The 20,744-nt window shown below is 37.0% G+C and overlaps 1 protein-coding gene across 1 annotated transcript in view; it reads right to left on the bottom strand.

Moving 5' to 3' along the window:
- Positions 1–15,400: 15,400 nt before the first annotated feature.
- Positions 15,401–20,744, bottom strand: part of LURAP1L (leucine rich adaptor protein 1 like) — a 53,280-nt gene continuing 47,936 nt past the window's right edge. Inside the window, exon 2 of the mRNA XM_025887891.2 lies at positions 15,401–16,151. Coding sequence (XP_025743676.1) covers positions 15,777–16,151 — 375 coding nt within the window. The 3' untranslated portion in view covers positions 15,401–15,776. The remainder of the gene's footprint in view (positions 16,152–20,744) is intronic.

Genomic DNA, 20,744 nt, shown 5'->3' with positions numbered 1-20,744 from the left:
ATTTTATTTTATTTTATTACTTTTAAAGATTTATTTATTTCTGTGACAGAGAGACACAGCCAGAGAGGGAACACAAGCAGGGGGAGGGAGAAGCAAGCTTCCCGTGGAGAAGGGAGCCTGATGCGGGTCTTGATCCCAGGACCCTGGGATCATGACCTGAGCCGAAGGCAGATGCTTAATGACTGAGCCACCCAGGAACCCCACTTTCCTATTTTATTAACTGAACTCTTTTTTGAAATTTTTATGTCATTTATTTATTGGAATGTTGATTTTCTTTCTAATTGTATTCTTTTTATCATTCCATTCACTGCAATTATTTTTTTCAATCTATTTTTTTTCTGAATTTCAGAGTTTTAACTTTAACATAAAAAAATTTTCATTGTTTCAATATCTGATTTTCATCCCAATATGTTTAATATTTAAAACGTTTTCTTCTCTAGCTCTCAGGGTTATTTCAAAAACCAACACTCTAATACACATGGGATTTATTTTGGTTTATAGTGTGAGTTGTAGGTCTAAAACAGATTTTTGTCTTCAGATTCCTAACATGTTACCTCAGTGTCATTGATTAAATAAATTATTTCCCTATTGTTTTCAGATGCTCCTTTTATAAATATTACATCTTTATGTATAATTTTATCTATTCTATTCCAGGAGTTCTTTTATGTATCAGCAACACATTGTTTTAATTATTATAGCTCTAAAAAGGTTATTATGTGGTACAGATTTTTTTTCCATTTATTCTTCCTTACTGAATATATTCTTCCATATTTGTCCTCAGTCTTTCCCTTAGGTGAAGTTTAGATCTAATTCTTTTCTTTTATTCTATAGTAATCTATATCACCTTCTTATTTAGTTCAATAAACTAAATTAATTGGAAAAATTTACACATTTATAATATCTATTTTCCTAAGTTTTATATCAGATCTTTCTGAAAGGTTCATAGTTTATTTTTTTTTCCACATAGGTCAAATCATTTCTCATTAAGATTATTCTTAAATATTTTATATATTTTTTCTTATTGTGAATGGTATCTCCTGGCACATCTTTCAAATGATTTTGGCATATAACAAAACAATATTATTTGAAAACAATGATCTATTCATTTTACTAACTCTTATTAATTTAAAAAATTTAATTTGACAGTTTTGGTTTTTCTTTTCTTTAAATTTTTAAGGATTTTATTTATTTATTTGAGAGAGAGAGCAAGAGAAAGTGAGAGAGAGTGAGAGAGAGAACACGAGCGGGGTGAGGGGTGGAGGGAGAAGAGGACTCCCTGTTGAGCAGGGACCCCGATGTGGGGCTCAATCCCAGGACCCTGAGATCATGACCTGAGCTGAAGGCAGACGATTAACTGACTGAGCCACCCAGGTGCCCCAGTTTTGGCTTTTCTAACCTCAATATAACTACTGTAATATGTTGGTGGTATGAATAGTAATGATAATGGTATGTTGACAGTATGAATACTTTTTTTCTATTAATTTTAATGGCTGTGAAATTACTTTTATTTATTTGGCAGGGCTTAAAATGAAATTCAACTAGTTTGCTTCTAGAACTATCTGTTGAAGACTTACTGAGAAAGAATATTATGAAATATATAACATTATAAGCAATGAGGAGCTGAACATTTGTGTTTCCCCCTTTAAACTGCTTATAGATACATATATTCGCATCATATTACAAGAAATTCTTAAGTACCAGAACATGAAGTATGGTCAATGAATGCTACAGGTTTGCAGAAAAGCTGACTACTACCTGGAGAAGATAGATCTTCAAAGATGAACAGATTTGGGGGCACCTTACTGGCTTAGTTGGTAGAGCGTACAACTCTTGATCTTGGGGTTGTGAGTTTGAGCCCCAGGTTGGATGTAGAGATTACCTAAAAAATAAAAATAAATAAACAAATAAGCAAAGATGAATGGATTTGGATGGGTAGAGAACAGAGGGAAAGATATTCTTTTTTTTAAATTTTTTTATTTAAATTCAATTTAGTTAACATATAGTGTATTATTAGTTTTAGGGGTAGAATTTATGATTCATCAGTTGTGTATATCACCCAGTGCTCATTACATCATGTGCCCTCCTTAATTCCTGTCACCCAATTACTCCATCCCCACACGTATCTCCCCTTCAGTAACACTCAGTTTGTTTCTTAAGGTTATGAGTCTCATAATGGTTTGCCTCCCTCTCCGTTTTTATCCTATTTTATTTTTCCTTCCCTTCCCCTATGTTCATCTGTTTCATTTCTTAAATTCCATATATGACCAAAATCATATGGTATTTATCTTTCTCCTACTGACTTATTTCATTTAGCATTATACCCTCTAGTTCCATCCACATCATTGCAAATGGCTAGATTTCATTCTTTTTTGATGGTTGAATAATATTTCACTTCTTCTTTGTCCATTCATCTGTTGATGGACATCTGAGCTCTTTCCATACTTTGGTTACTGTGGAAATTGTTGCTATAAACATTGGGGTGTATGTGCCTCTTTGAATCACTATGTTTCATCTTTTGGATAAATACCTAGTAGTGCAATGCTGAGTCATAGGGTATTCTATTTTTAACTTTTGGAGGAACTTCCATACTTCTTTCAGAGTGACTGCACCAGTTTGCATTCTCACCAACAGTGTAAGAGGGTTCCCATTTCTCTGCATTCTCGTCAACATCTGTTGTTTCCTGAGTTGTTAATATTAGCCATTCTGACTGGTGTGAGGTGGTATCTCATTGCAGTTTTGATGTGGATTTCTTTGATGATGAGTGATATGGAGCATTTTTTCATGTGTCTGTTAGTCATTTGTATGTCTTCTTTGGAGAAATGTCTGTTCATGTCTTCTGCCCATTTCTTGAACAGATTTTTTGTTTTTTGGGGTGCTGAGTTTGGTAAGTTCTTTATAGATTTTGAATACTAGCCCTTTATCTTGTATGCCATATGCAAATATCTTCTCTCATTCTGTAGGTTGCCTTTTAGTTTTGTTGATTGTTTCCTTTGCTGTACAAAAGATTTTATCCTGAAGAAGTCCCAAAAGTTTATTTTTGCTTTTGTTTTCCTTGCCTCCAGAGATGTGTCTAGCAAGAAGTTGCTGTGGCAGAGGTCAAAGAGGTTGCTGCCTATGTTCTTCCGCAGGATTTTGATAGATTCCTGTCTCACACTTAGGTCTTTCATCCATTCTGATTTTATTTTTGTGTATGATGTAAGAAAGTAGTCCAGTTTAATTCTTCTTCATGTAGCTGTCCAGTTTTCCCAACACCATTTGTTAAAGAGACTGTCTTTTGGGAAAGGCATTCTTGAACATGAAGAAGAAAAAAGAAAGACATGAATATAATATTCTCAAAGCATCTGGAAATAAACGGATTCATGTTCAAGGAGAGAACAGGGGGTTTGTTTGCTTTTCCCTGGCTCATTTATCTAGCTGACTAACCCATGAGCCATACCTTTGCTGGTCTTTAGAACAGCCTAATGTCTTTGATAGTGGATGAGAGTTTACCCATCTGAACCCAAACCTCTCTCACTGATTTCCTTTTGTCAAAAGGTTGCATTGTATCTTGACTAGCTCTCTAGAGCTAATACTGTTAGCTTTGTATCTAGATTAACTCTCTAATGTGTCTCTTTCTATTTATCTCCCTGGCCTCTAGACCTTGCATTGTATCTTGATTAGCTCTCTAGAGCTAATACTGTTAGCTTTGTATCTAGATTAATTCTCTAATATGTCTCTTTCTATTTATCTCCCTGGCCTCTAGACCTTGGCTGTTGAGAATAATTTCTAGCAATTTTTTATCATTGGCTTTATTGTTGAATTTTATTGTTAAGAAGATCTTTAGTGAAGATATTATCATCTTGTTTATCTTTAGATCTTCATGATATTTTTAGTTTTTTTGTTCCTCCCATTGGGAAGAAAGAATGCTCTTATATTGTGAAGCTAATATCAGGCAGATAAAGCTCTAGGTTTGAATGCCAAAATAAGGAAGTAATTCTGCAATAGAAGGCTCTTGAAGGGAGTATATTAGAGTATAGGATTACAGAGTAACAATGATGAAATGAAGTTTTAAATAAAAAATGTTTTACAGTTATTTGTTCAAAATGAAGCTGTGTGAAATATGAAATAGGGTAGACTTTTATAGTTAGGAACACAAGCCTGTGCAAGAATGTGGAAGCATTTACATCACTAAAAGAAAGAATGGATCACAGTATTTATTTAAAAGTGATTTGTTTAACTTAAAACAAACCCAGTAATTCCCAGTTACCAAATCACAATGACACCAGTAATTAATAATTTGGATTTCACTGTAGCACACTTGAGATATAATCTTGTAGAGAAAAGTACATATTGTTTGTTTTTCATTTCCAAATTCCTGAGCAAAACCTTGAAATTGAATTCTTGAGGCTTTCAAAACCTGTGGAATTCATATATGTTACTCATCAAACATAGTACCTCAAATAGAAAAAGAAAGACTTTTTTTTTATGGTGATTTTTTCATTATTCCAAAATAGCATTCAGCAGGCCCAACTTGTCTAACTTTGCAAATTCTTTGAGACTCAGGTTTTATATTTCCTAATTGATCAGCCTTCTTAGAATGCACTACATGAGATTTCAGCCATTTTCATAGACCTGCCAGTTGTTTGGAATTTGCAGGATTTGCATTGTGACTATCATTAACTCAAGAGGAAGCCCTTAGTCATCAATTTGATGAGGTCTTTCACTCTAACTGCTGGCAAATATATTCCTTCAAATAACAATTTGCTCTGCTGGCAAATATTTAAGCCTAGAATCATGCCAGTGAAAATCCACAAGAATTTTAATGTTCCAAAGTTCCATAAGTAGCAAAAATTTGGAAGAAGGTAGAGTCATGATGGATTTTTGATAAATTATTTGGTAAACCTCTGTTGAGTTAAAATGATGTCTGTGTTAAATGGTATCTGTCACAATAAATGATATCACCAGCCATCGTTTTGTCACTGATTATGTTCTCACTGATTTCACAAACCCGGTAGGAAAAGTAGGTCAGGTATAGCTACATTTTTAACTCAACTCTTTTTTATATTGGCTTTGTTTTTCAGTCTGTTATAAATCTACCAAAGTAAGTCATTTATCTGGTATTGTATCTGTAAGGGACCTAAAAGAAGAAAGAGCTATATTATATACATATTTTTCCCATTATTTTAAACGTAGCTCCAAGTAAAATTTGAGACAGCAAATTAACAATGTTTTAGAAAGTCTTGATGTCTGAAGAATTCTTTATGCACCTACGCTGGTTTCCAGACACTAAATTTGAGAAGACAGAATCTGAACTTAGCATCTTTGCATTATTCTAAAGATATGACTATTATTCTAAAGCATGTACTGTAAAGACAAAAACTTGTTTTGCTTTAAAAAAAATCCCCAGATTTATTAGCTATATTATGGTGACCCTGAGGACAGAAGAAAAACAACTGTGTTTAGTTTGTTTAATTCACTTCTGGCAATGTGTCCTAACGGTCCTAAAATGCAAGTTGTACTTTTAATGCCTTTTCTTTCAAGAGTTTTACAACTGCCACAGGAAATAAGGATGTGAGAAGCTCAAAATATTCTGAGTTCAGGAATGGTTTATATAAACAGCTCAGAGTCAGCAAAAGGTTTTCCAGAAACCCTTGTCAGATTTCTACTTACAGTTTATTGGCCCAAATTTTGTTTCCTAACCATGGCTAACTACAAGGGTGGCTGCAAATGTAACTAACTTTTACAGCCTCTTTAGAGGAGATAGACAATAGAGAAGATGGCTAGAAATAACTATTGGATTGGTCATTCAACAGTACATATACCTAAATTATATGCACTATGATGGGCCAGTCTTCATTTCTTCCTTCTTAGATATAAAACAGATTCCCTTACTTAATTATTTATTGTAATGATAGTTACATTATTTATTAAGCATTTCCCCATACTAGGTAGTATTTCAAGCACTTTCCAAATATTCATTAATTCTTCAACAATTCTACAAGGCAGGTTTCATTACGCTCATTTTACAAATGAGAAAACTAAGACACCAAGAAGTAAAGTTACTGATTTCAAGTTTATGCATCTACTAACAGGCAGAACAGAGACATTCTGAAACAAGTGACATTACACTTTATACACCCCTCAGTTATAGGTTAATGACTGACATTTCACATCTCACTGTCTTTCTTTTTCTTTTTTATATTACATTATTTACATTTTAGATGGAATTCATTATTTTTGTTTGTTTTGCATCAAAAAACGAGCTGTTCACTCAAGATGCAAGTGTGCATCAGATCATTTTCTGAAACATAATTTAGAAAGACAACTTGGCTGCATTGTTTATCATATAGTACAAGTTGCCCAAGAATGTCTCATTTTTCTTATTTGCAGAATGATGGATTATTCTACATGTCCTTTAGCAGATCTTGAAAACCTAATACCATATAATTTCTGAATTTAAGAAATTTCGATCTTTTAGGGTCCAGCACAGCCTATTTTTTATGGTGGACAGAATTTTCTGATTGCTTAAGAGAGTCATTGCTAATGTTTGCAAAGAATCTTCAATAAAAAATGCAAAGACAATGCTTTGAGGGGAAGGCAAAATGACAAGCTGGAATGCATCAACACTAAAGGAATAAGAGATATTATGACTTTTCACATATATTTCTTTGCATGAAAGGGGAAAAATGCAGAGCTGATAACTAGAACTATATTTGATTTATAGGTGGATTTGGCTGATGTAAAAATGATTGCAGTAAATTATTCTGAGAATAATCTAAAATCATCAAGAATGCAGCATTATCGGTACATGATCCCTCATTAGTAAAGAATGAAATAATGCAGGCTCTGACAATTCTTCCTCCCACATTGGACAAACAGGCCCTGCACATGATGTTAATGACTTGAAAGAATGCCAACTTTGGGCAATGTTTGGAATTTAACGAGCACTCATAAATACAGGTAGATGTGATCCCAGCACTGGCTTTGGCTTGACTCGACCAGACCTTAGGTTAAGCATGCTATGCAACAATAATCCAGAATGATAGGTGAGAAGATTTGAAAGAGTATTGTTTGTGTTTAAAAGGAATGCTCTCCTAAACATTTACACAATGATAACAGTGATTACATAGAAATAGTGTAAGATTGATGCTCTCGTCAATAACATCCAAATAGAAACTATATCTTGCTGTGCAGGGAGTTCAAACCTTGTGCAAAACCAATTCTGTCTACTTCCTTCTCTCTCCTTCTACCATACCTCTACTGTGTCTCCACACTTACCCGGAGAAATCCTTCTTCTGCTTTTCAAAACTGCACTTAGATAGCATGACATTGAACCACTGCAAAAGTATGTTGGTTATAAATATGACTACATGCTGACAAGTTTTCTCTTGGTTCATCTCAGGCCAAGAAAAGACACTGTGAGTTGAGTATATTTTTGTGTTATAATCTGCATGCTGTGAGAAGTTTTGGAGTCTGCAAAGCTTAAGTTAGAATCTGAAATCTGACCATTACTATTTGAATAAACCTGAGTAATTTACTTTGAAATTTATTAGGATAGAAATAGCACAGATTTGCTACTATCCCTGAGGTCATCAGACTCCTCTAGCAGAATAGTGTTCGCAATTCCATGTAATGCAGTTTTTGGTATTCAGAATCTGATATTAATCAAGGGAATAGCTATTTTTATTCACTTTTGTCCTTATATTGGTTGTAGTCAATAAATGCATCCTTTGTAATAGGTAACAAATAAGTGCTATCTTAGCAAGGAATCTATTAACAAACTCTAAGTCATCAATTAATTAGCATTATCTTAAATAGTTCTCTCAGAAAATTATCCCTGATTAGAACACAAATTAATGATGGTAGGATTTATGCAGAGATAATTTATTAAAGTATATATCTTAATAATTAAATAATTAATAAAATAAACCCCCTTAAGATATGGTTTTAGTATTTCTCAAGGATATAGTTTACTGGTTGTTAGGAGGTGAGTGGGACAATAAAGTATCCCTCAAACTGAGAAGGTAAATTGACACCAGAAAACAAAGCAGAAGACTCCATACAATTTACAGTTTTGTTCAGGATAGCTTGCTGATAGGGGAGGCAGATGTGGATCAGGTCGAGGATGATCCATGGTCTCTGCATGGTTATTCTCCTCAAAGTCCAGAGTTTAGTCCACAGATTTTATAGAGCAAGGAGACACACAGAAGGGTATTGTAGTGATATCAAAGGGCTTACATGTACCTCAGAGGGTCTGCATGCACCTGACAGCTAACCTTTAATTAGATCTTGTGGCGGGACCACCTCTGGGTCAGGAAAGAGAAAGACTATGTTATCTCTAATAGATCCGTGGGAGGCCAAAACAAGCTTCCCATCATTCTAGCAGGTAGGCATTTCTGAAGTATGAATATTAATCTCCATGCAACCCAGAAACACATAACCCTGAGAGAGGTCTTGAAGGAGCACAAACAAGATGGGGGCCCAGAGATGGAGTCAGTATTGTCAGCACTTATGCAGTGATTTTGCCATAATTCAGTAATACCTCTTTCCACATTAGACCATGCTTCTTACTCAGCAACTATCATACTGTATTATAATTATTTTCATTCTTCCTTAGATTATAAGCTCCATATGGACAAGAAATATGTCTCTTTAAAATAAATGACTAAAAGTATTTTAGAAAATTTTTAATATTTTGCCTGTGATTCAGGTGTTATTAAAACTGAGTCCAAAATCTCATTTAAATCTCACCACCTCCAAGGTCCATCTAAATAATCTAAATCAGGTAAGGGTGAGGCTCTGGGTATAATAAATTCTGAGACACAGTTTCTCTCCATGTTGAAATCTGTGAAATTCAAGAAACAGGTTATCTGCTCCCAAAATACAATGGTGGGACAGGCATAGCAATCAGGACTAGACATCTCAGTTCAAAAGGAGAGAATAGGGAAGGAAAAAGGGTCAGAGTCCCAAGAAATTTCAAAATGCAGTTGAGACACCAACATTAGGTTTCAAGGCCTGGAATAGTCCTCTATAGCTTTCAGCTCTGCCCTCTGGGCTTAGAACTCATTCCTCTGAGGTTGAATCTCCACCTTTGGAGTAATCCTCTCCCCCCCTTCTTTTTTTCTTATCTTGGGTATAACATGTATTTGCAGCTGAATAGTTTTACCAGCCTGTCTTGTCCCTATGGAATTCTGGGGGCCCTACAGCCTTTCTTTCATTTTGACCTCTTTATCCCTTTTAGTCCAAATTGGCAGTGTTTCTGCTGGCATAAAATCACTACAAACTTTATGAGTCTCCTATGTATGTACAAGGATTCACTCCATTAGAAAAGAAGGCTCTTCACAGACCTTTCTTAGATAACCTCATCTCTATTTTTGGCTTCCAATGAAATGGTTGAGGGGTTGCATGAGTCTCAGGCTTAATCTCTTCAAAGAGACCTGTCTTTGTGACTGAATACACTGACTTTTTGTCCCTTCTGAGGCATTAGAAGATGGTTGTCCAGTCACACTCTTGGCTGCCTTTGCAGAACACTCTTGACAGTGAATCCTCTGGTTTTAGAGTCTTCTGCAATCTGGGTAGCTGAGCATTTCCCATTTCATCAAGTCCCAGTTCCGTTTTGATTAAGTTGTTCCCCCTTCTTTATTTCTTTCCCCTTGCATTTTATTTTAAGAAGCAAGAAGAAACCAAGCCACAGTTTCCACACTTTGAGAATTTCCTCAGAAAAATCCAAGTTCATCACTTACAAATTCTGTGTTCCATATAACTGTAGGACACAGTTCCACTAAACTTTCTACCACTATATAACAAGAATACACTTTCTTCCAGTTTCCAATAATAGGTTTCTCATTTCCTTTTGAGCCCTTACCAGCAGTGCATTTACTATCCTTTCTACCATTAGTCAGCTTAATGATGATTTAAGTATTCTTTAAAACAATATAGGTTTTCTTTACTGTGTTCCTTCCTTCCGAGTCCTTATGAGCAGAGTCATTAAAATCCATCTTTTTACTCACAGTCTATTCAAAGGAGGCTAGGCTTTTCCTCTTATGCTCCTCAGGATGCTCCAGTATCTACTCTTTATTCAATTCCAAAGCCACCTCCACAGTTTTAGCCATTTGTTATAGAGGCATTCCACTTCCAGGTACCAAGCTTTGTATTAATTTCCTATTGGTACTTTAATAAATGACTGCAAATGTCATGGCTTAAAACACTAATTTATTATCTTACAATTCTGAAGAGCAGACATTCAAAATAAGTCTTACATGGCTACAATGTCAATAGCCCTCTAAGCGATATCTATTCTTTTGCCTTTTTCAGCTTCTAGAAGTGCAAGACTTCTTTTCAAATGGCTCTTCTACTCTCACAGCCAGAATTATGACATACTCATACCTCTCCCTCTGACACTTCTGCCTCACTCTCATAAGGACTCTTATAATGACATTGGGTCCATCCAGATAATCTAGGGTCATCTTTCCATCTCAATATGCTTAACTTAATCACATCTGCAAAGTCCCTTTTACCATGTAAGGCATTCACAGGTTCTAGGGATTAGGACATGGACATCTTTAGGAGGGTGGGGCATTACTTTTCATACCAGAGAAAGATACTATAAAAATGAGTTCCTTGAGATCAGAGTTCATACCCTCCTCCTTTCTGCATCATCAGAACCTAGCACAGTCATTGCCTGGCACCTAGAAAGCACTCAGCAAATGTTTAATAATTGCTTTGATTGGTATGTGCTATGTGACAGACACTCTTCTAGGTGCTGGGAGAAATGTCAGTGAACAAAACACCATTCTAGTTTTTATAGACCATACATTCTAGTGTGGGGAAGTAGAGAGTACACACCAAAAACCTGTATTAGGTGATGCTATGAAGAAAAACAAACCAGGATAGAGACAGAATGTGCTAGTTGTGCTATGTAAGAAGTCCTCTTAGACAGGGTGCAATTTGACTAAAGACTAAAAAAAAACTGGGGAACCAGGTTTGTGAATATTTGGGATAAGAATATTTTGGAAAGATGAAATGATATGTGCAAAGATTCTGAGTTAGGAACATGCTTGGATTTTGAGATTTTTAAGGAATAGTAAGGATGCAAATGAAGCTTACAATGAAAGAGGGAGAGAATGGTATAAGATGAAGTCAGACAAGTAGACAGATAACAGAATGCATAGGATTTTGTAGTCTGGGGTGAAGATTTGGATTATACTCAGAGAGAGATGGAGGTACATTATGGGTTGGAACAGAAGCTGGCAAATATCTGACTTATATCTTAAAAGACTAGTCTGGCTGCTATGTGGAATACCAGCTGTGGGAAGGCTAATGGAGGAAGCAAGAAAACAAGACAGAGAAGTGATGGTGACCTGGATTAATTTGGTAGCAGTGGTAGGGGTAAGAATTTGTAGCTCATTCTGGACATATTTTTAAGATGGGGTCAAAGATACAGATGTAGTGAAAATAAGGGGCACATGGACCCCAATGTTTATAGCAGCAATGTCCACAACAGCCAAACTATGGAAGGAGCGAAGATGTCCTTCAACAGATGAGTGGATGAAGAAGATGTGGTTCATATATACAATGGAATATTACCCAGCCCTCAAAAAGATGAATACCCACCGTTTGCATTGACGTGAATGGAAATGGAGGGTATTATGCTAACTGAAATAAGTCAAGCAGAGAAAGACAATTATTGTACGGTTTCACTCATATGTAGAACATAAGGAATAGTGTGGAGGACTGAAGGGGAAGGGAGGGAAAACTGAATGGGAAGAAATCAGAGAGGGAGACAAACAATGAGAGCCTCTGGACTCTGGGAAACAAACTGAGGGTTACAGAAGGAATGGAGTGGGGTATGGAGTAACTGGGTGATGAGTATTAAGGAGGGCACGTGTTGTCATGAGCACTGGGTGTTGTAGCCAACTAATGAATTATTAAACACTGCATCAAAAACTAATGATGTACTATATGTTGGCTAACTGAACATACTTTAAAAAAAAGATGAGGCTTGTATGATTTGCATGATGGATTGGCTGTGGTCTGAGAGAAAGAAAGCAATTATCTTTCTTGGATGAGGCTGAGCATCTGATGAGTGGAGGCACCATTCACTGAACCAGAGAAGATTATAAAACAAGGACAAACTTTCAGTTTTGTCTATGTTTAAATTGATGTTCATCAGACATTAAGTCAAAATGCTGTGGATAGACATGGGGAGACTGGCGTTCAGGAGAGGAATTGGGGCAAAAGGTATGCTTCTGGGAATCAGCATGTGGATGCCATTTAAAGCTGTAGAACTGGATGAAATCCCAGGGGAGACATTTTAGAAAAGAGGTGGCACCAGAATTGAGCAAAGAGGTATTTTTCTGTTTGAAGGTCAGGACTGTGAAGACATATCAGCAACAGAGTGTGCTAACAAGCAGGCAAGTGAAGAATGATAGGATCCAAGACAGAGTGATGTCCTGGAAGCCAAATGAAGACAAATTTTCAAGAAAGGAGTAATCAAATGTGTCAGCTGTTGCTGAGGTGTAAGATGAGGACCTCAAAATAGCCATTTTTAACATGATGGAGGTGATTGTGTTTTGATAGAGTTGGGAATACAAATGCCTGATTGAAGTTATTCATGGAGCTTCAAGTGCCTTTATATTCACGCAACAGAAGAGAATCCTTGTTGTATTTCTAAATGTTGACAAGTACTTAAAACTTAATGTTATGTGATTTGGGGCTGACTGGTAGTACAGTTACTGGAGTTTTTTGAAGTTTAATTAAAATTTCTAAGTTGGTCAGGACGCCTGGCTGCCTCAGCCTGTACAGCATGTGACTTTTGATCTTGGGGTCATGAGTTCAAGCCCCATGTTGGGTGTAGAGATAACTTAAAAAAATTTAAAAAAGGTTTCTAAGTTGGTCATCTAGCATATCTTTATTTGCAATACCCTTAAAATGTGTTAGCTTTAAACTTACTAAATTCCTTAACTCCAATTAATCTCCTTTCCATTCTAAGACCGATGAGTCCATAAAATGGAGAGATTTATATAACTAGGACAATTTCCATTTTTCTGGGAGAGCAACAACTGAGTGCAGGCAGAATAGTTTGAAAGGCACTTTTGCTTTAACTTTTTACCCCATTTCTTCATGGTGCTGACAGAGATCAAATATCAAATGCTCCAGGTCAGAGATTAGTTATGGGGATTCTTTAGTTGAAAGTGCATTCATTCTTTTGAGACCAATAAATATGTTAGTAATTAGTGTTATTTAACTGCATATTCCCCTCCTCTTAGTAAAATCAACTATCAAAACATTGTTGGCATATATATGACTCTAATATCTAAATCATAGAGTTTATATTTGGTATATTGTGCAAAAAAAAGAAAATAAATAGGAATAACTGGAAAGCACATAAAATATTGAAACTCATAGAGCCAATAAAATTCTCAAGTATTCTGCCAATGTTCATTAGATTCCTTAAAATACAATGCATAAATGAACACTATTCCACAGGCTTCTCCCATATTATACTCTTTTGCTTTTTTAATTTCCTTTTTACAGGTGGGACAGTTATAGTTGGCAAGCGATTGACAAATAGCAGGGAAGGTTGATTAGGAAAGGGAGAATGTGAAAGAAATTTGCTACATTGAATTTACAGCCTTTAACTGTGATCTGAGGACAGAAATCATCATTCATGTACCTGGCTTGTTCTAGGCAAATGTAGGGTTTTAATGGGATGAGAATCTGCCCTTGATCCCTCTTATACTCTTGCTGTCTGCCGACTTCCCTCTTACTGAGGATGTTCTTTTTGCAGTGCCATTTAAAGCTGCATTAAATTGTAAATTATATGTCTATATACATATAATTTACATATTTCATTATCTTCTGCTTGAAATTCATCCATCTTGGTTCTACAGATGTTTTCTCTTACAGATGTTTTCTCTGCACACTCTTAGATTTTAAGGTGGTAAATGATCTGTGCTAAAAATTGCTTGCCTTAATTCTAGATTAAAACTGACAAAATAGCCAACCAACCAGCCTTTACTAACTTGAAAGTAAAAATAAGCAGAAAGGGAGAAATATATTAATGACAGTTGGCAAGTGGCCAATCCCCCAATTCATCTATAGGCATAAAACTGACTCTGGACATGTGAATTCAGGAAAGGGCTTGGAAAGCTCAATATTGGGAGATGTGGATTCTCACTGATTGGAAGGAAAATATTGGTCACTTTTTCTTTTTTTGGTAATGGGCTTACATTTGCTTTTTTATCTGTACTTCATTATTTAATTTCAATATGTACCAAAGGGGATATTGAGTGTTAATGTTATGGATAAGACAGACCCAAGTTCAAATCCCAGTTTTGACACTGGGAGATTTGATCCAGCTACCTACATTCCATGTGCCTCAGTTTCCTCAAACACAGAAGGGAGACAATCCTCATATCATGAAATTGTTGTGATGAGGATTATAGCAAGCAATTCATGAAAAAAGACTAGTGTAAAATATAGACCCTGTAGATTTTAATTGGAAATTGAATAACATATGTTCTGGAAACAAACAATACATTTGACAAGAGTGTAACAGGTATATATTAACAAAGGAAATATTGGGGAAACCATTTCTTGGGTGTGGAAATTTTTCAGTTATAAATAGGAAGACTTTTTGATTCATATTATAAAGTGTTTAGTGCAGAAACATATATCATTTACAAAGAACAGTTTGAAAGCTCAATAGATTCACTCACTAGGAATCATCAAGGTAAAAGAAATGTGGAGGATTAATAATATCACATCAAAATGAAATGTTTATTTACTATAAGAGTTATATTGTCAGACATCATTTCAAAGAACTAAGAGATTATTTATCTACCCCAGGATGAAAGGATATCATGTTAGACTTCACAAACGAATAGTGATTCTGCTTTCCACTCCATCCATCCATCCATCCATCCAACCATCCAACCATCCATCCACCTGTCCATCTGTATATATGCATTTATGTGTTTATATGTCATATCAGAATTATAAATATCTACAAATAAATATCAACAAAATCTCAAAATACAATTTAGGAGACCTTAACCTCTAATTACCTATATGTACCTAATCTCAGTTATTCTTTGAAATTTGGGAGAATCATATATATTATCACACAACTAAGCCTATATAATTTGAGTTAGAATCACTAAGGACAAAAGTACAATCTAAAGTATGACCTCAAAGTTGAAGTGAGCAGATTGCATATAGTTGTGGCTTCCAAATAATAGTCATGTAGAAGTGTGTGAATAACAGTATTGTTGACTTCACACCAGGAAGTTTTTGCCTAGAAATAATGCCTAAGTCTGTTGCAACTATTTTGTTCAATCTACTATACAAACCATAATAAACCTCAGTATCTTCTGGAAAGTGAAACTTTGAATCATTTAAGAATACAAACAACAAAATGTACTGTTATCAGACTTTGGTTTATTGTAAAATTTAGCAAAGATTTTTTTTTTTTTTTGGTAATCCCTGACCCCTTGCTCTGAAAACAAAAGCAAAAAGATGATTATTGCTTATTCTTTTTCCCCCTACTTTATTTGTGCCACTGTAAAAGAGGGGAGAAAAATCACGGTAATAAATAAAAATAAAGATGTAAGAGAGACAGATAAATCAGTCCAGATAAGAAAGATTAGGAGCAACAGAATTATCATCAAGCAGTTTCAAAATAAGCTTCTTTTAAAAAGGTTGTCATATAAAAAAAAATCACACCAAAAATATAGCAGCGGAGAAGGATAAATACAAGTTAATTGCACACCAATCCCATGCAAAAAACTGGGTCATTAGCCAAAGCAGTAGTATTCGGAATCCAGTTTGGGGTGCTTGTGCAGGGCTTGAGAGTCCTCTATTATGGAGCTGTCGCTGAATTGGTCCAAGTCCGATGGGGTCTGATGGCCTGGGACATCATCCGCCAAAGTGTCCAGAAAGCTCCCCACGGAGATGCCATCCAGCCCATCGCTGCCATCATGAAGACTATTGTAGCTGCCACGTAAGGAGGTGCTCTGACTCTCCAATAAACTGCACAGGCTGCCACTGAGACTGCTGCCTCGGCTGGTGATGGTGGCTTTCTCTTCAATCATCCACTTGATGGACTCAATGCTCTCATTGATAACAAGCAACTGGCGCATGAGCCTGACGTCTGTGGCTCGGAGGTTAATCTGTGTGGAGGGCAGAGAGAGCAAAGACATGCTGGTTATTCTACATTTTTGAAAGACTCAAAATTCATTTGGGTTCTGTCTTCTGCAGGCCATAACTTTATGTGCACAGAATAAAATATAAATTCACTTGATCTCATGACCTTTTGAAAACTGCTGGCCAATGGCAAAAGGCAGAGTCAAATAACTCACTTCCTGCCCTCGATGCATCAGGCTCCAAAGGGGACAGTAAAACCGGCACTGCATCCCTGACCCTAACTCAGCTGCCTGGAAATAACATATTGAATGTCAGGTTCTCTGCTAAGAAATACATTCTCTCTCTGGCCAGATTAATAGTTAATCCATGTTTACTTGGGAATATGCATGTAGATGCTATGAGGTGGGGAGAAGAGAAATGTGTGGTAATTAAGCAATTATCAGCATCACCATCATTGTAGCTGCTCCTAGTTTTTGAGTGATGATGTACCAGACATCATTATGCAAATTCCAACCTTCATTATATTGTAGCAACCTTGGACCACAGGTATTACTTTTATCCCCATTATACAGGTGAAGAAACTGAAATCCACAGAAAGGAGTATGGAAGAGGTCTGCACTCTTTTTGACTGTATGGAAATATACCTAGTTCTAAATAATGCTTTTATTTTTAAGAACCAAATTGATTTAAAATTCCTTGAACCCAAAAGGATGCCATCCATTTTACAAGTCGAAGCATTCAGATCAGATGTCTTCTATAGATCTGATTATTTGCCTCAGATAGGTCAGGGGAAGCCTCAATCAAAATTGGTATATAAAACTCTGAGAAAGTTCTAGAACTCCCTCAGATACCTTCTAGGTGTGTAGTCCTTCTGATAGTTCTAAATTACTTCAAAGAAACCTGTCCTCACAGCACAAAGCAGAATTTCTTTGTAGGTCTTATAGTTAAATGGGAACGTTTGCTAACATCAAGAGTGTGGTGTTTCTGTGGAAGGTGGAGAGAGGTAGGCTGCAAGAACTCTCATGACTGCCCATGTTCTTGTTGTAAGTGAAGAGATGTGGCTCCTATAAATTTTAGCTTCTAGCACCTGGACTGGGAGTCAGGGATACATTTGGCCACCAGAGGTCCCATTCGTTATGGTTTGAAATAGATTTCCTTTTTTTTTTTTTTTTTTTTTTTTTCCAGTTGGGGTCTTTAACCCAAGAGGCTGGGCCTTGCTAATTGTTTCTTTAAGATCCAAGGCTAATTCGGATTTGTGGGTTTCTAGAATTATTAAAGGCATTCAGTCATGAATGACTCAAGCCTTTAAGGAGAAAGGAGCTATTGTCTTCAAATGTATGCATTCATATTGTAAAAATATTTCCTGGTTAGGAGTTAATCCATAACCAAAGGTGAACTTTGGGTTGAGTGAATGTGATGAACAAACATTAGGAGAAGATGGAATTTCTACCAATGACTTCAAAGATGTAAGATTACAGGTCATGTATGAATACACATTAAAAAAGCATAAGGTATGATTTTAAAACTCTTAATTTTGCTAGGCTATCACATAAAGTGACATGAGTGACTTCCTTATCTTCTCTGAGGAAAGTACCAAAAACAAACTGTATACAAGGTAACTATGAAAATCGTTTGTCTCTGGGGTGTCCGTGAGCAGAAAAATGTTAACTTATTAAGCTTTGAGATGTTTTTCGGTTACACAGTATCTCAGTGACATTGTGTATCAGTGACCTTGCAGTGATGTTGCATTGAGAAAAGAGGCTTTCTGGCAGTCTTTATGTTCAAATTCACCCCCACACCCTATGAGCCATCAACATACTGTTCAGGTTACATGTAATACAACAAATATTTATAAATCAACAACTTGTCCTGGTCCACTGAGGAGCCTAGAAAATCAATATGAGCCAAAGTCTTACAAAATTCTTCTGTGAGGCGTCTGTAGCAGATGAGACACGCTGTGCCCATTGTCGGCCTGGTGCCATATAAATGGGACCATTTCCCGTCAGCACCCCAGATGAACCACAGCTGCATTTGTTCACATCCCCTCCCTGTCGCATGAAAACATTCTGGTCTGTGCCCAGCTGTGGGTGTGTTCCCTGTTAGTCTCCTCACTTGAAATACTTCCCTCATCCTCTTCAACACCCCCCCCCCCCCATTCCTAAAGTCCTCTAAGCACTACTTGCTGATTCCAGCCTCCTCTGCTGGCCCATGTACAAAATGTCTTACAATTTTTCCCTATCTTAAGGCCTGACCTAAGTAAGCATTGATTGATTTTTTTTCTTTAATTGGCATAAATTTAGATCTGTGGACGTTCAGCTCTTAAGGCAGTAATAACGCACATTCCCAACGACTGTGTCACTCTGGGGTTAAAACATACTCAGGACAAATTTTTTCCAGCAATTTTTGTCTGAGTTACACCGTGGCTGCCTCAAACACAAATTGAGCAATGCAAATCAGAGGAATAGACTATGAAGTAACAAAAGCTTCCTTTGACCATGAAATGATTTATTTAGAAAAAATCTTTTTCTTCTGAAGGCAAACATTCACAGGCCATTGAACCACTCCTGGGGGGAAAAATGATGAAAGCGAGTCAGTTAGAACGCGTTGATCTGGCTGCTAATGATGACAGACCTAACTCCTAACTCTGTCCTGCGGAGGAGAGAGTAAACAGCTGCTCTGTGGGAGCGCAGGGCCACCCGTTCTCACGGCGGCCTGTCCAACACCTGGCGCTCCAGGCTGCCCCATACCGCTTGCTCCTGGAACTAAGGTGTGGTTATGCTGTTGCCAATGAACGTTGGAAGTCTGAGCAATCCACCACAGGACAAAATCACAGTGTTGCTTCTGTCTCGGGTTGCGGCCCCGCTTTTCCTCCCTGTTATTCATGTCAGTGTTTATGAAGTGGGGCCATCTATTAAGGAGACCGTCGTCTACCCCGTCGGTAGGAAAGTGTCCGGTTCTTTCACCTAAAAGTCTTACAAAGTCTTGTGACTTTAAAGCTATAGAGAGTTGGGAAACCCTTGTCATGGTCTGACATGGTCTGACATTTAAGTTCCCCTTCTTGGAGAACTCCTTCCTGATCCATCATGGTATCCAGTCTCCATGCCTAGTTGAATACTACATTTCTGGTTTTTTGTTCCCTTCATGGTATTTATGGCTAGTGGAAATCATCCTGCTTATTGTTGGTGTGTGTACTTTTTGTGTTCCTCATAAGCATGTAAGCACCACAGAATGCAGGGGATTTGGTCTATTCTGTTCACCACTCTGTGCCCAAGGCCTGCAAGAGTGCTTGGCACATAGTAGGTGCTCGATTTGTCTTTCTTCAAGGGCTGATTGTTTCAGACTGCACCATCTGTCAAGAACACCCCTCCCTTGGGCTTTGCCGTGGGTCAGCGATATGTGACTTGAGAGAAAGAGAATGGCGGCTCTGGAAAGAGCATTTCCGCGCTAGAGCATTGCCAGCATGCAACCCATTCTGATTCATTCACAGGATTCAAACACGGTATTCCTAGCTTGAATATACAGATTATCGAGATAGTATCTCTCAAAGGAAATGGACTGCAAGGTGTGAATCATACTCCAAACATTATTCTGTTTGTTCCGAGGTGATAACTGCTTCTGGTCTTAGCACAGGCACAGGGTTCTGTAAACACTTGATGAAATGAGTTAAACAAAGGGAACAAACAAACAGGACATTTACAAAAAAAAAAAAAAGAAGAAGAAAAGGAAAAGAAAAAAGAAAGGAAAGGAAAGGAAAGGAAAGGAAAGGAAGGAAGGAAGGAAGAAAAAGAAAGAAAAAAAGAAAGAAAGACAAAGAAAAGTTTTGCACAGATTGATCGAAAGAGATGTGATTGTCCTTCCCTCTTTTCCCCCACCACCCCCTACCTGTCCCACCCCCCACTCTGGTCCTTGCATTTTTGCAATGTGGTTCACCTTCATACTTAACTGAGGTCTCTCATGCTTTAGGATTGTAACATAGGTCTCCAGACTTGGTAAATGCTGAAATTTCCTATCATTTTTGGACAAGTAGTAAACTGGGTCTTTGGCAGAAATTGAAATGAGGGATCCTAAAAGAGCAAATAATCTTAATAATAAACTTTCCCAGATCTGTGTTTTCCTCCTGGCTATCATTTTAATGCTGAAAGAAGACAAACATTATAACTTAGCATAATGGAATCCAAGAAGGAGAGAAGGTGGTCAAATTTTCAATTAATCAGGGAGTTGTTGAACAAGTCAACTTTTTTTGTGGTGCTGTCCGAGGAACATAGTACAGGGTTCTAGCCTGCCACTGTCACTGTCTACCTGTGTGACCTTTGGGCAAAGTGGTTTGGCACACAGGATCTCAGCCTTTGCATTCATGAAGACAAAGGATGAGGTTTTATTCTCAGCTCCAGTGAGCCATAGGCCTCAGTGGAGGTGGTAAAGCAGTCTGTGAACAAAGGCTCATTTCTGCCAGTATTGAAGATTTAATTCGACTGAGGAACCTCCTATCACTTCTGTCTGCTTTTCACACTGAGGATTTATTTAAGATGTTATTTGAGGCAAAGAATTTGCAGATCAGATTGGCTCAGGATTTCCCTCCATTTTGACATAGTCTCTGATTCTTTCGTCATTCTGGTGAC

Source organism: Callorhinus ursinus, unplaced genomic scaffold (genome assembly GCF_003265705.2).
Source record: "Callorhinus ursinus isolate GAN/ISIS: 27379988/994484 unplaced genomic scaffold, GSC_fseal_2.0 scaffold39, whole genome shotgun sequence".
Taxonomy (NCBI): Eukaryota; Metazoa; Chordata; class Mammalia; order Carnivora; family Otariidae; genus Callorhinus; species Callorhinus ursinus.
Note: the sequence above shows the minus strand (reverse complement) of the source record. Positions and strands in the feature narration are given on the sequence as shown.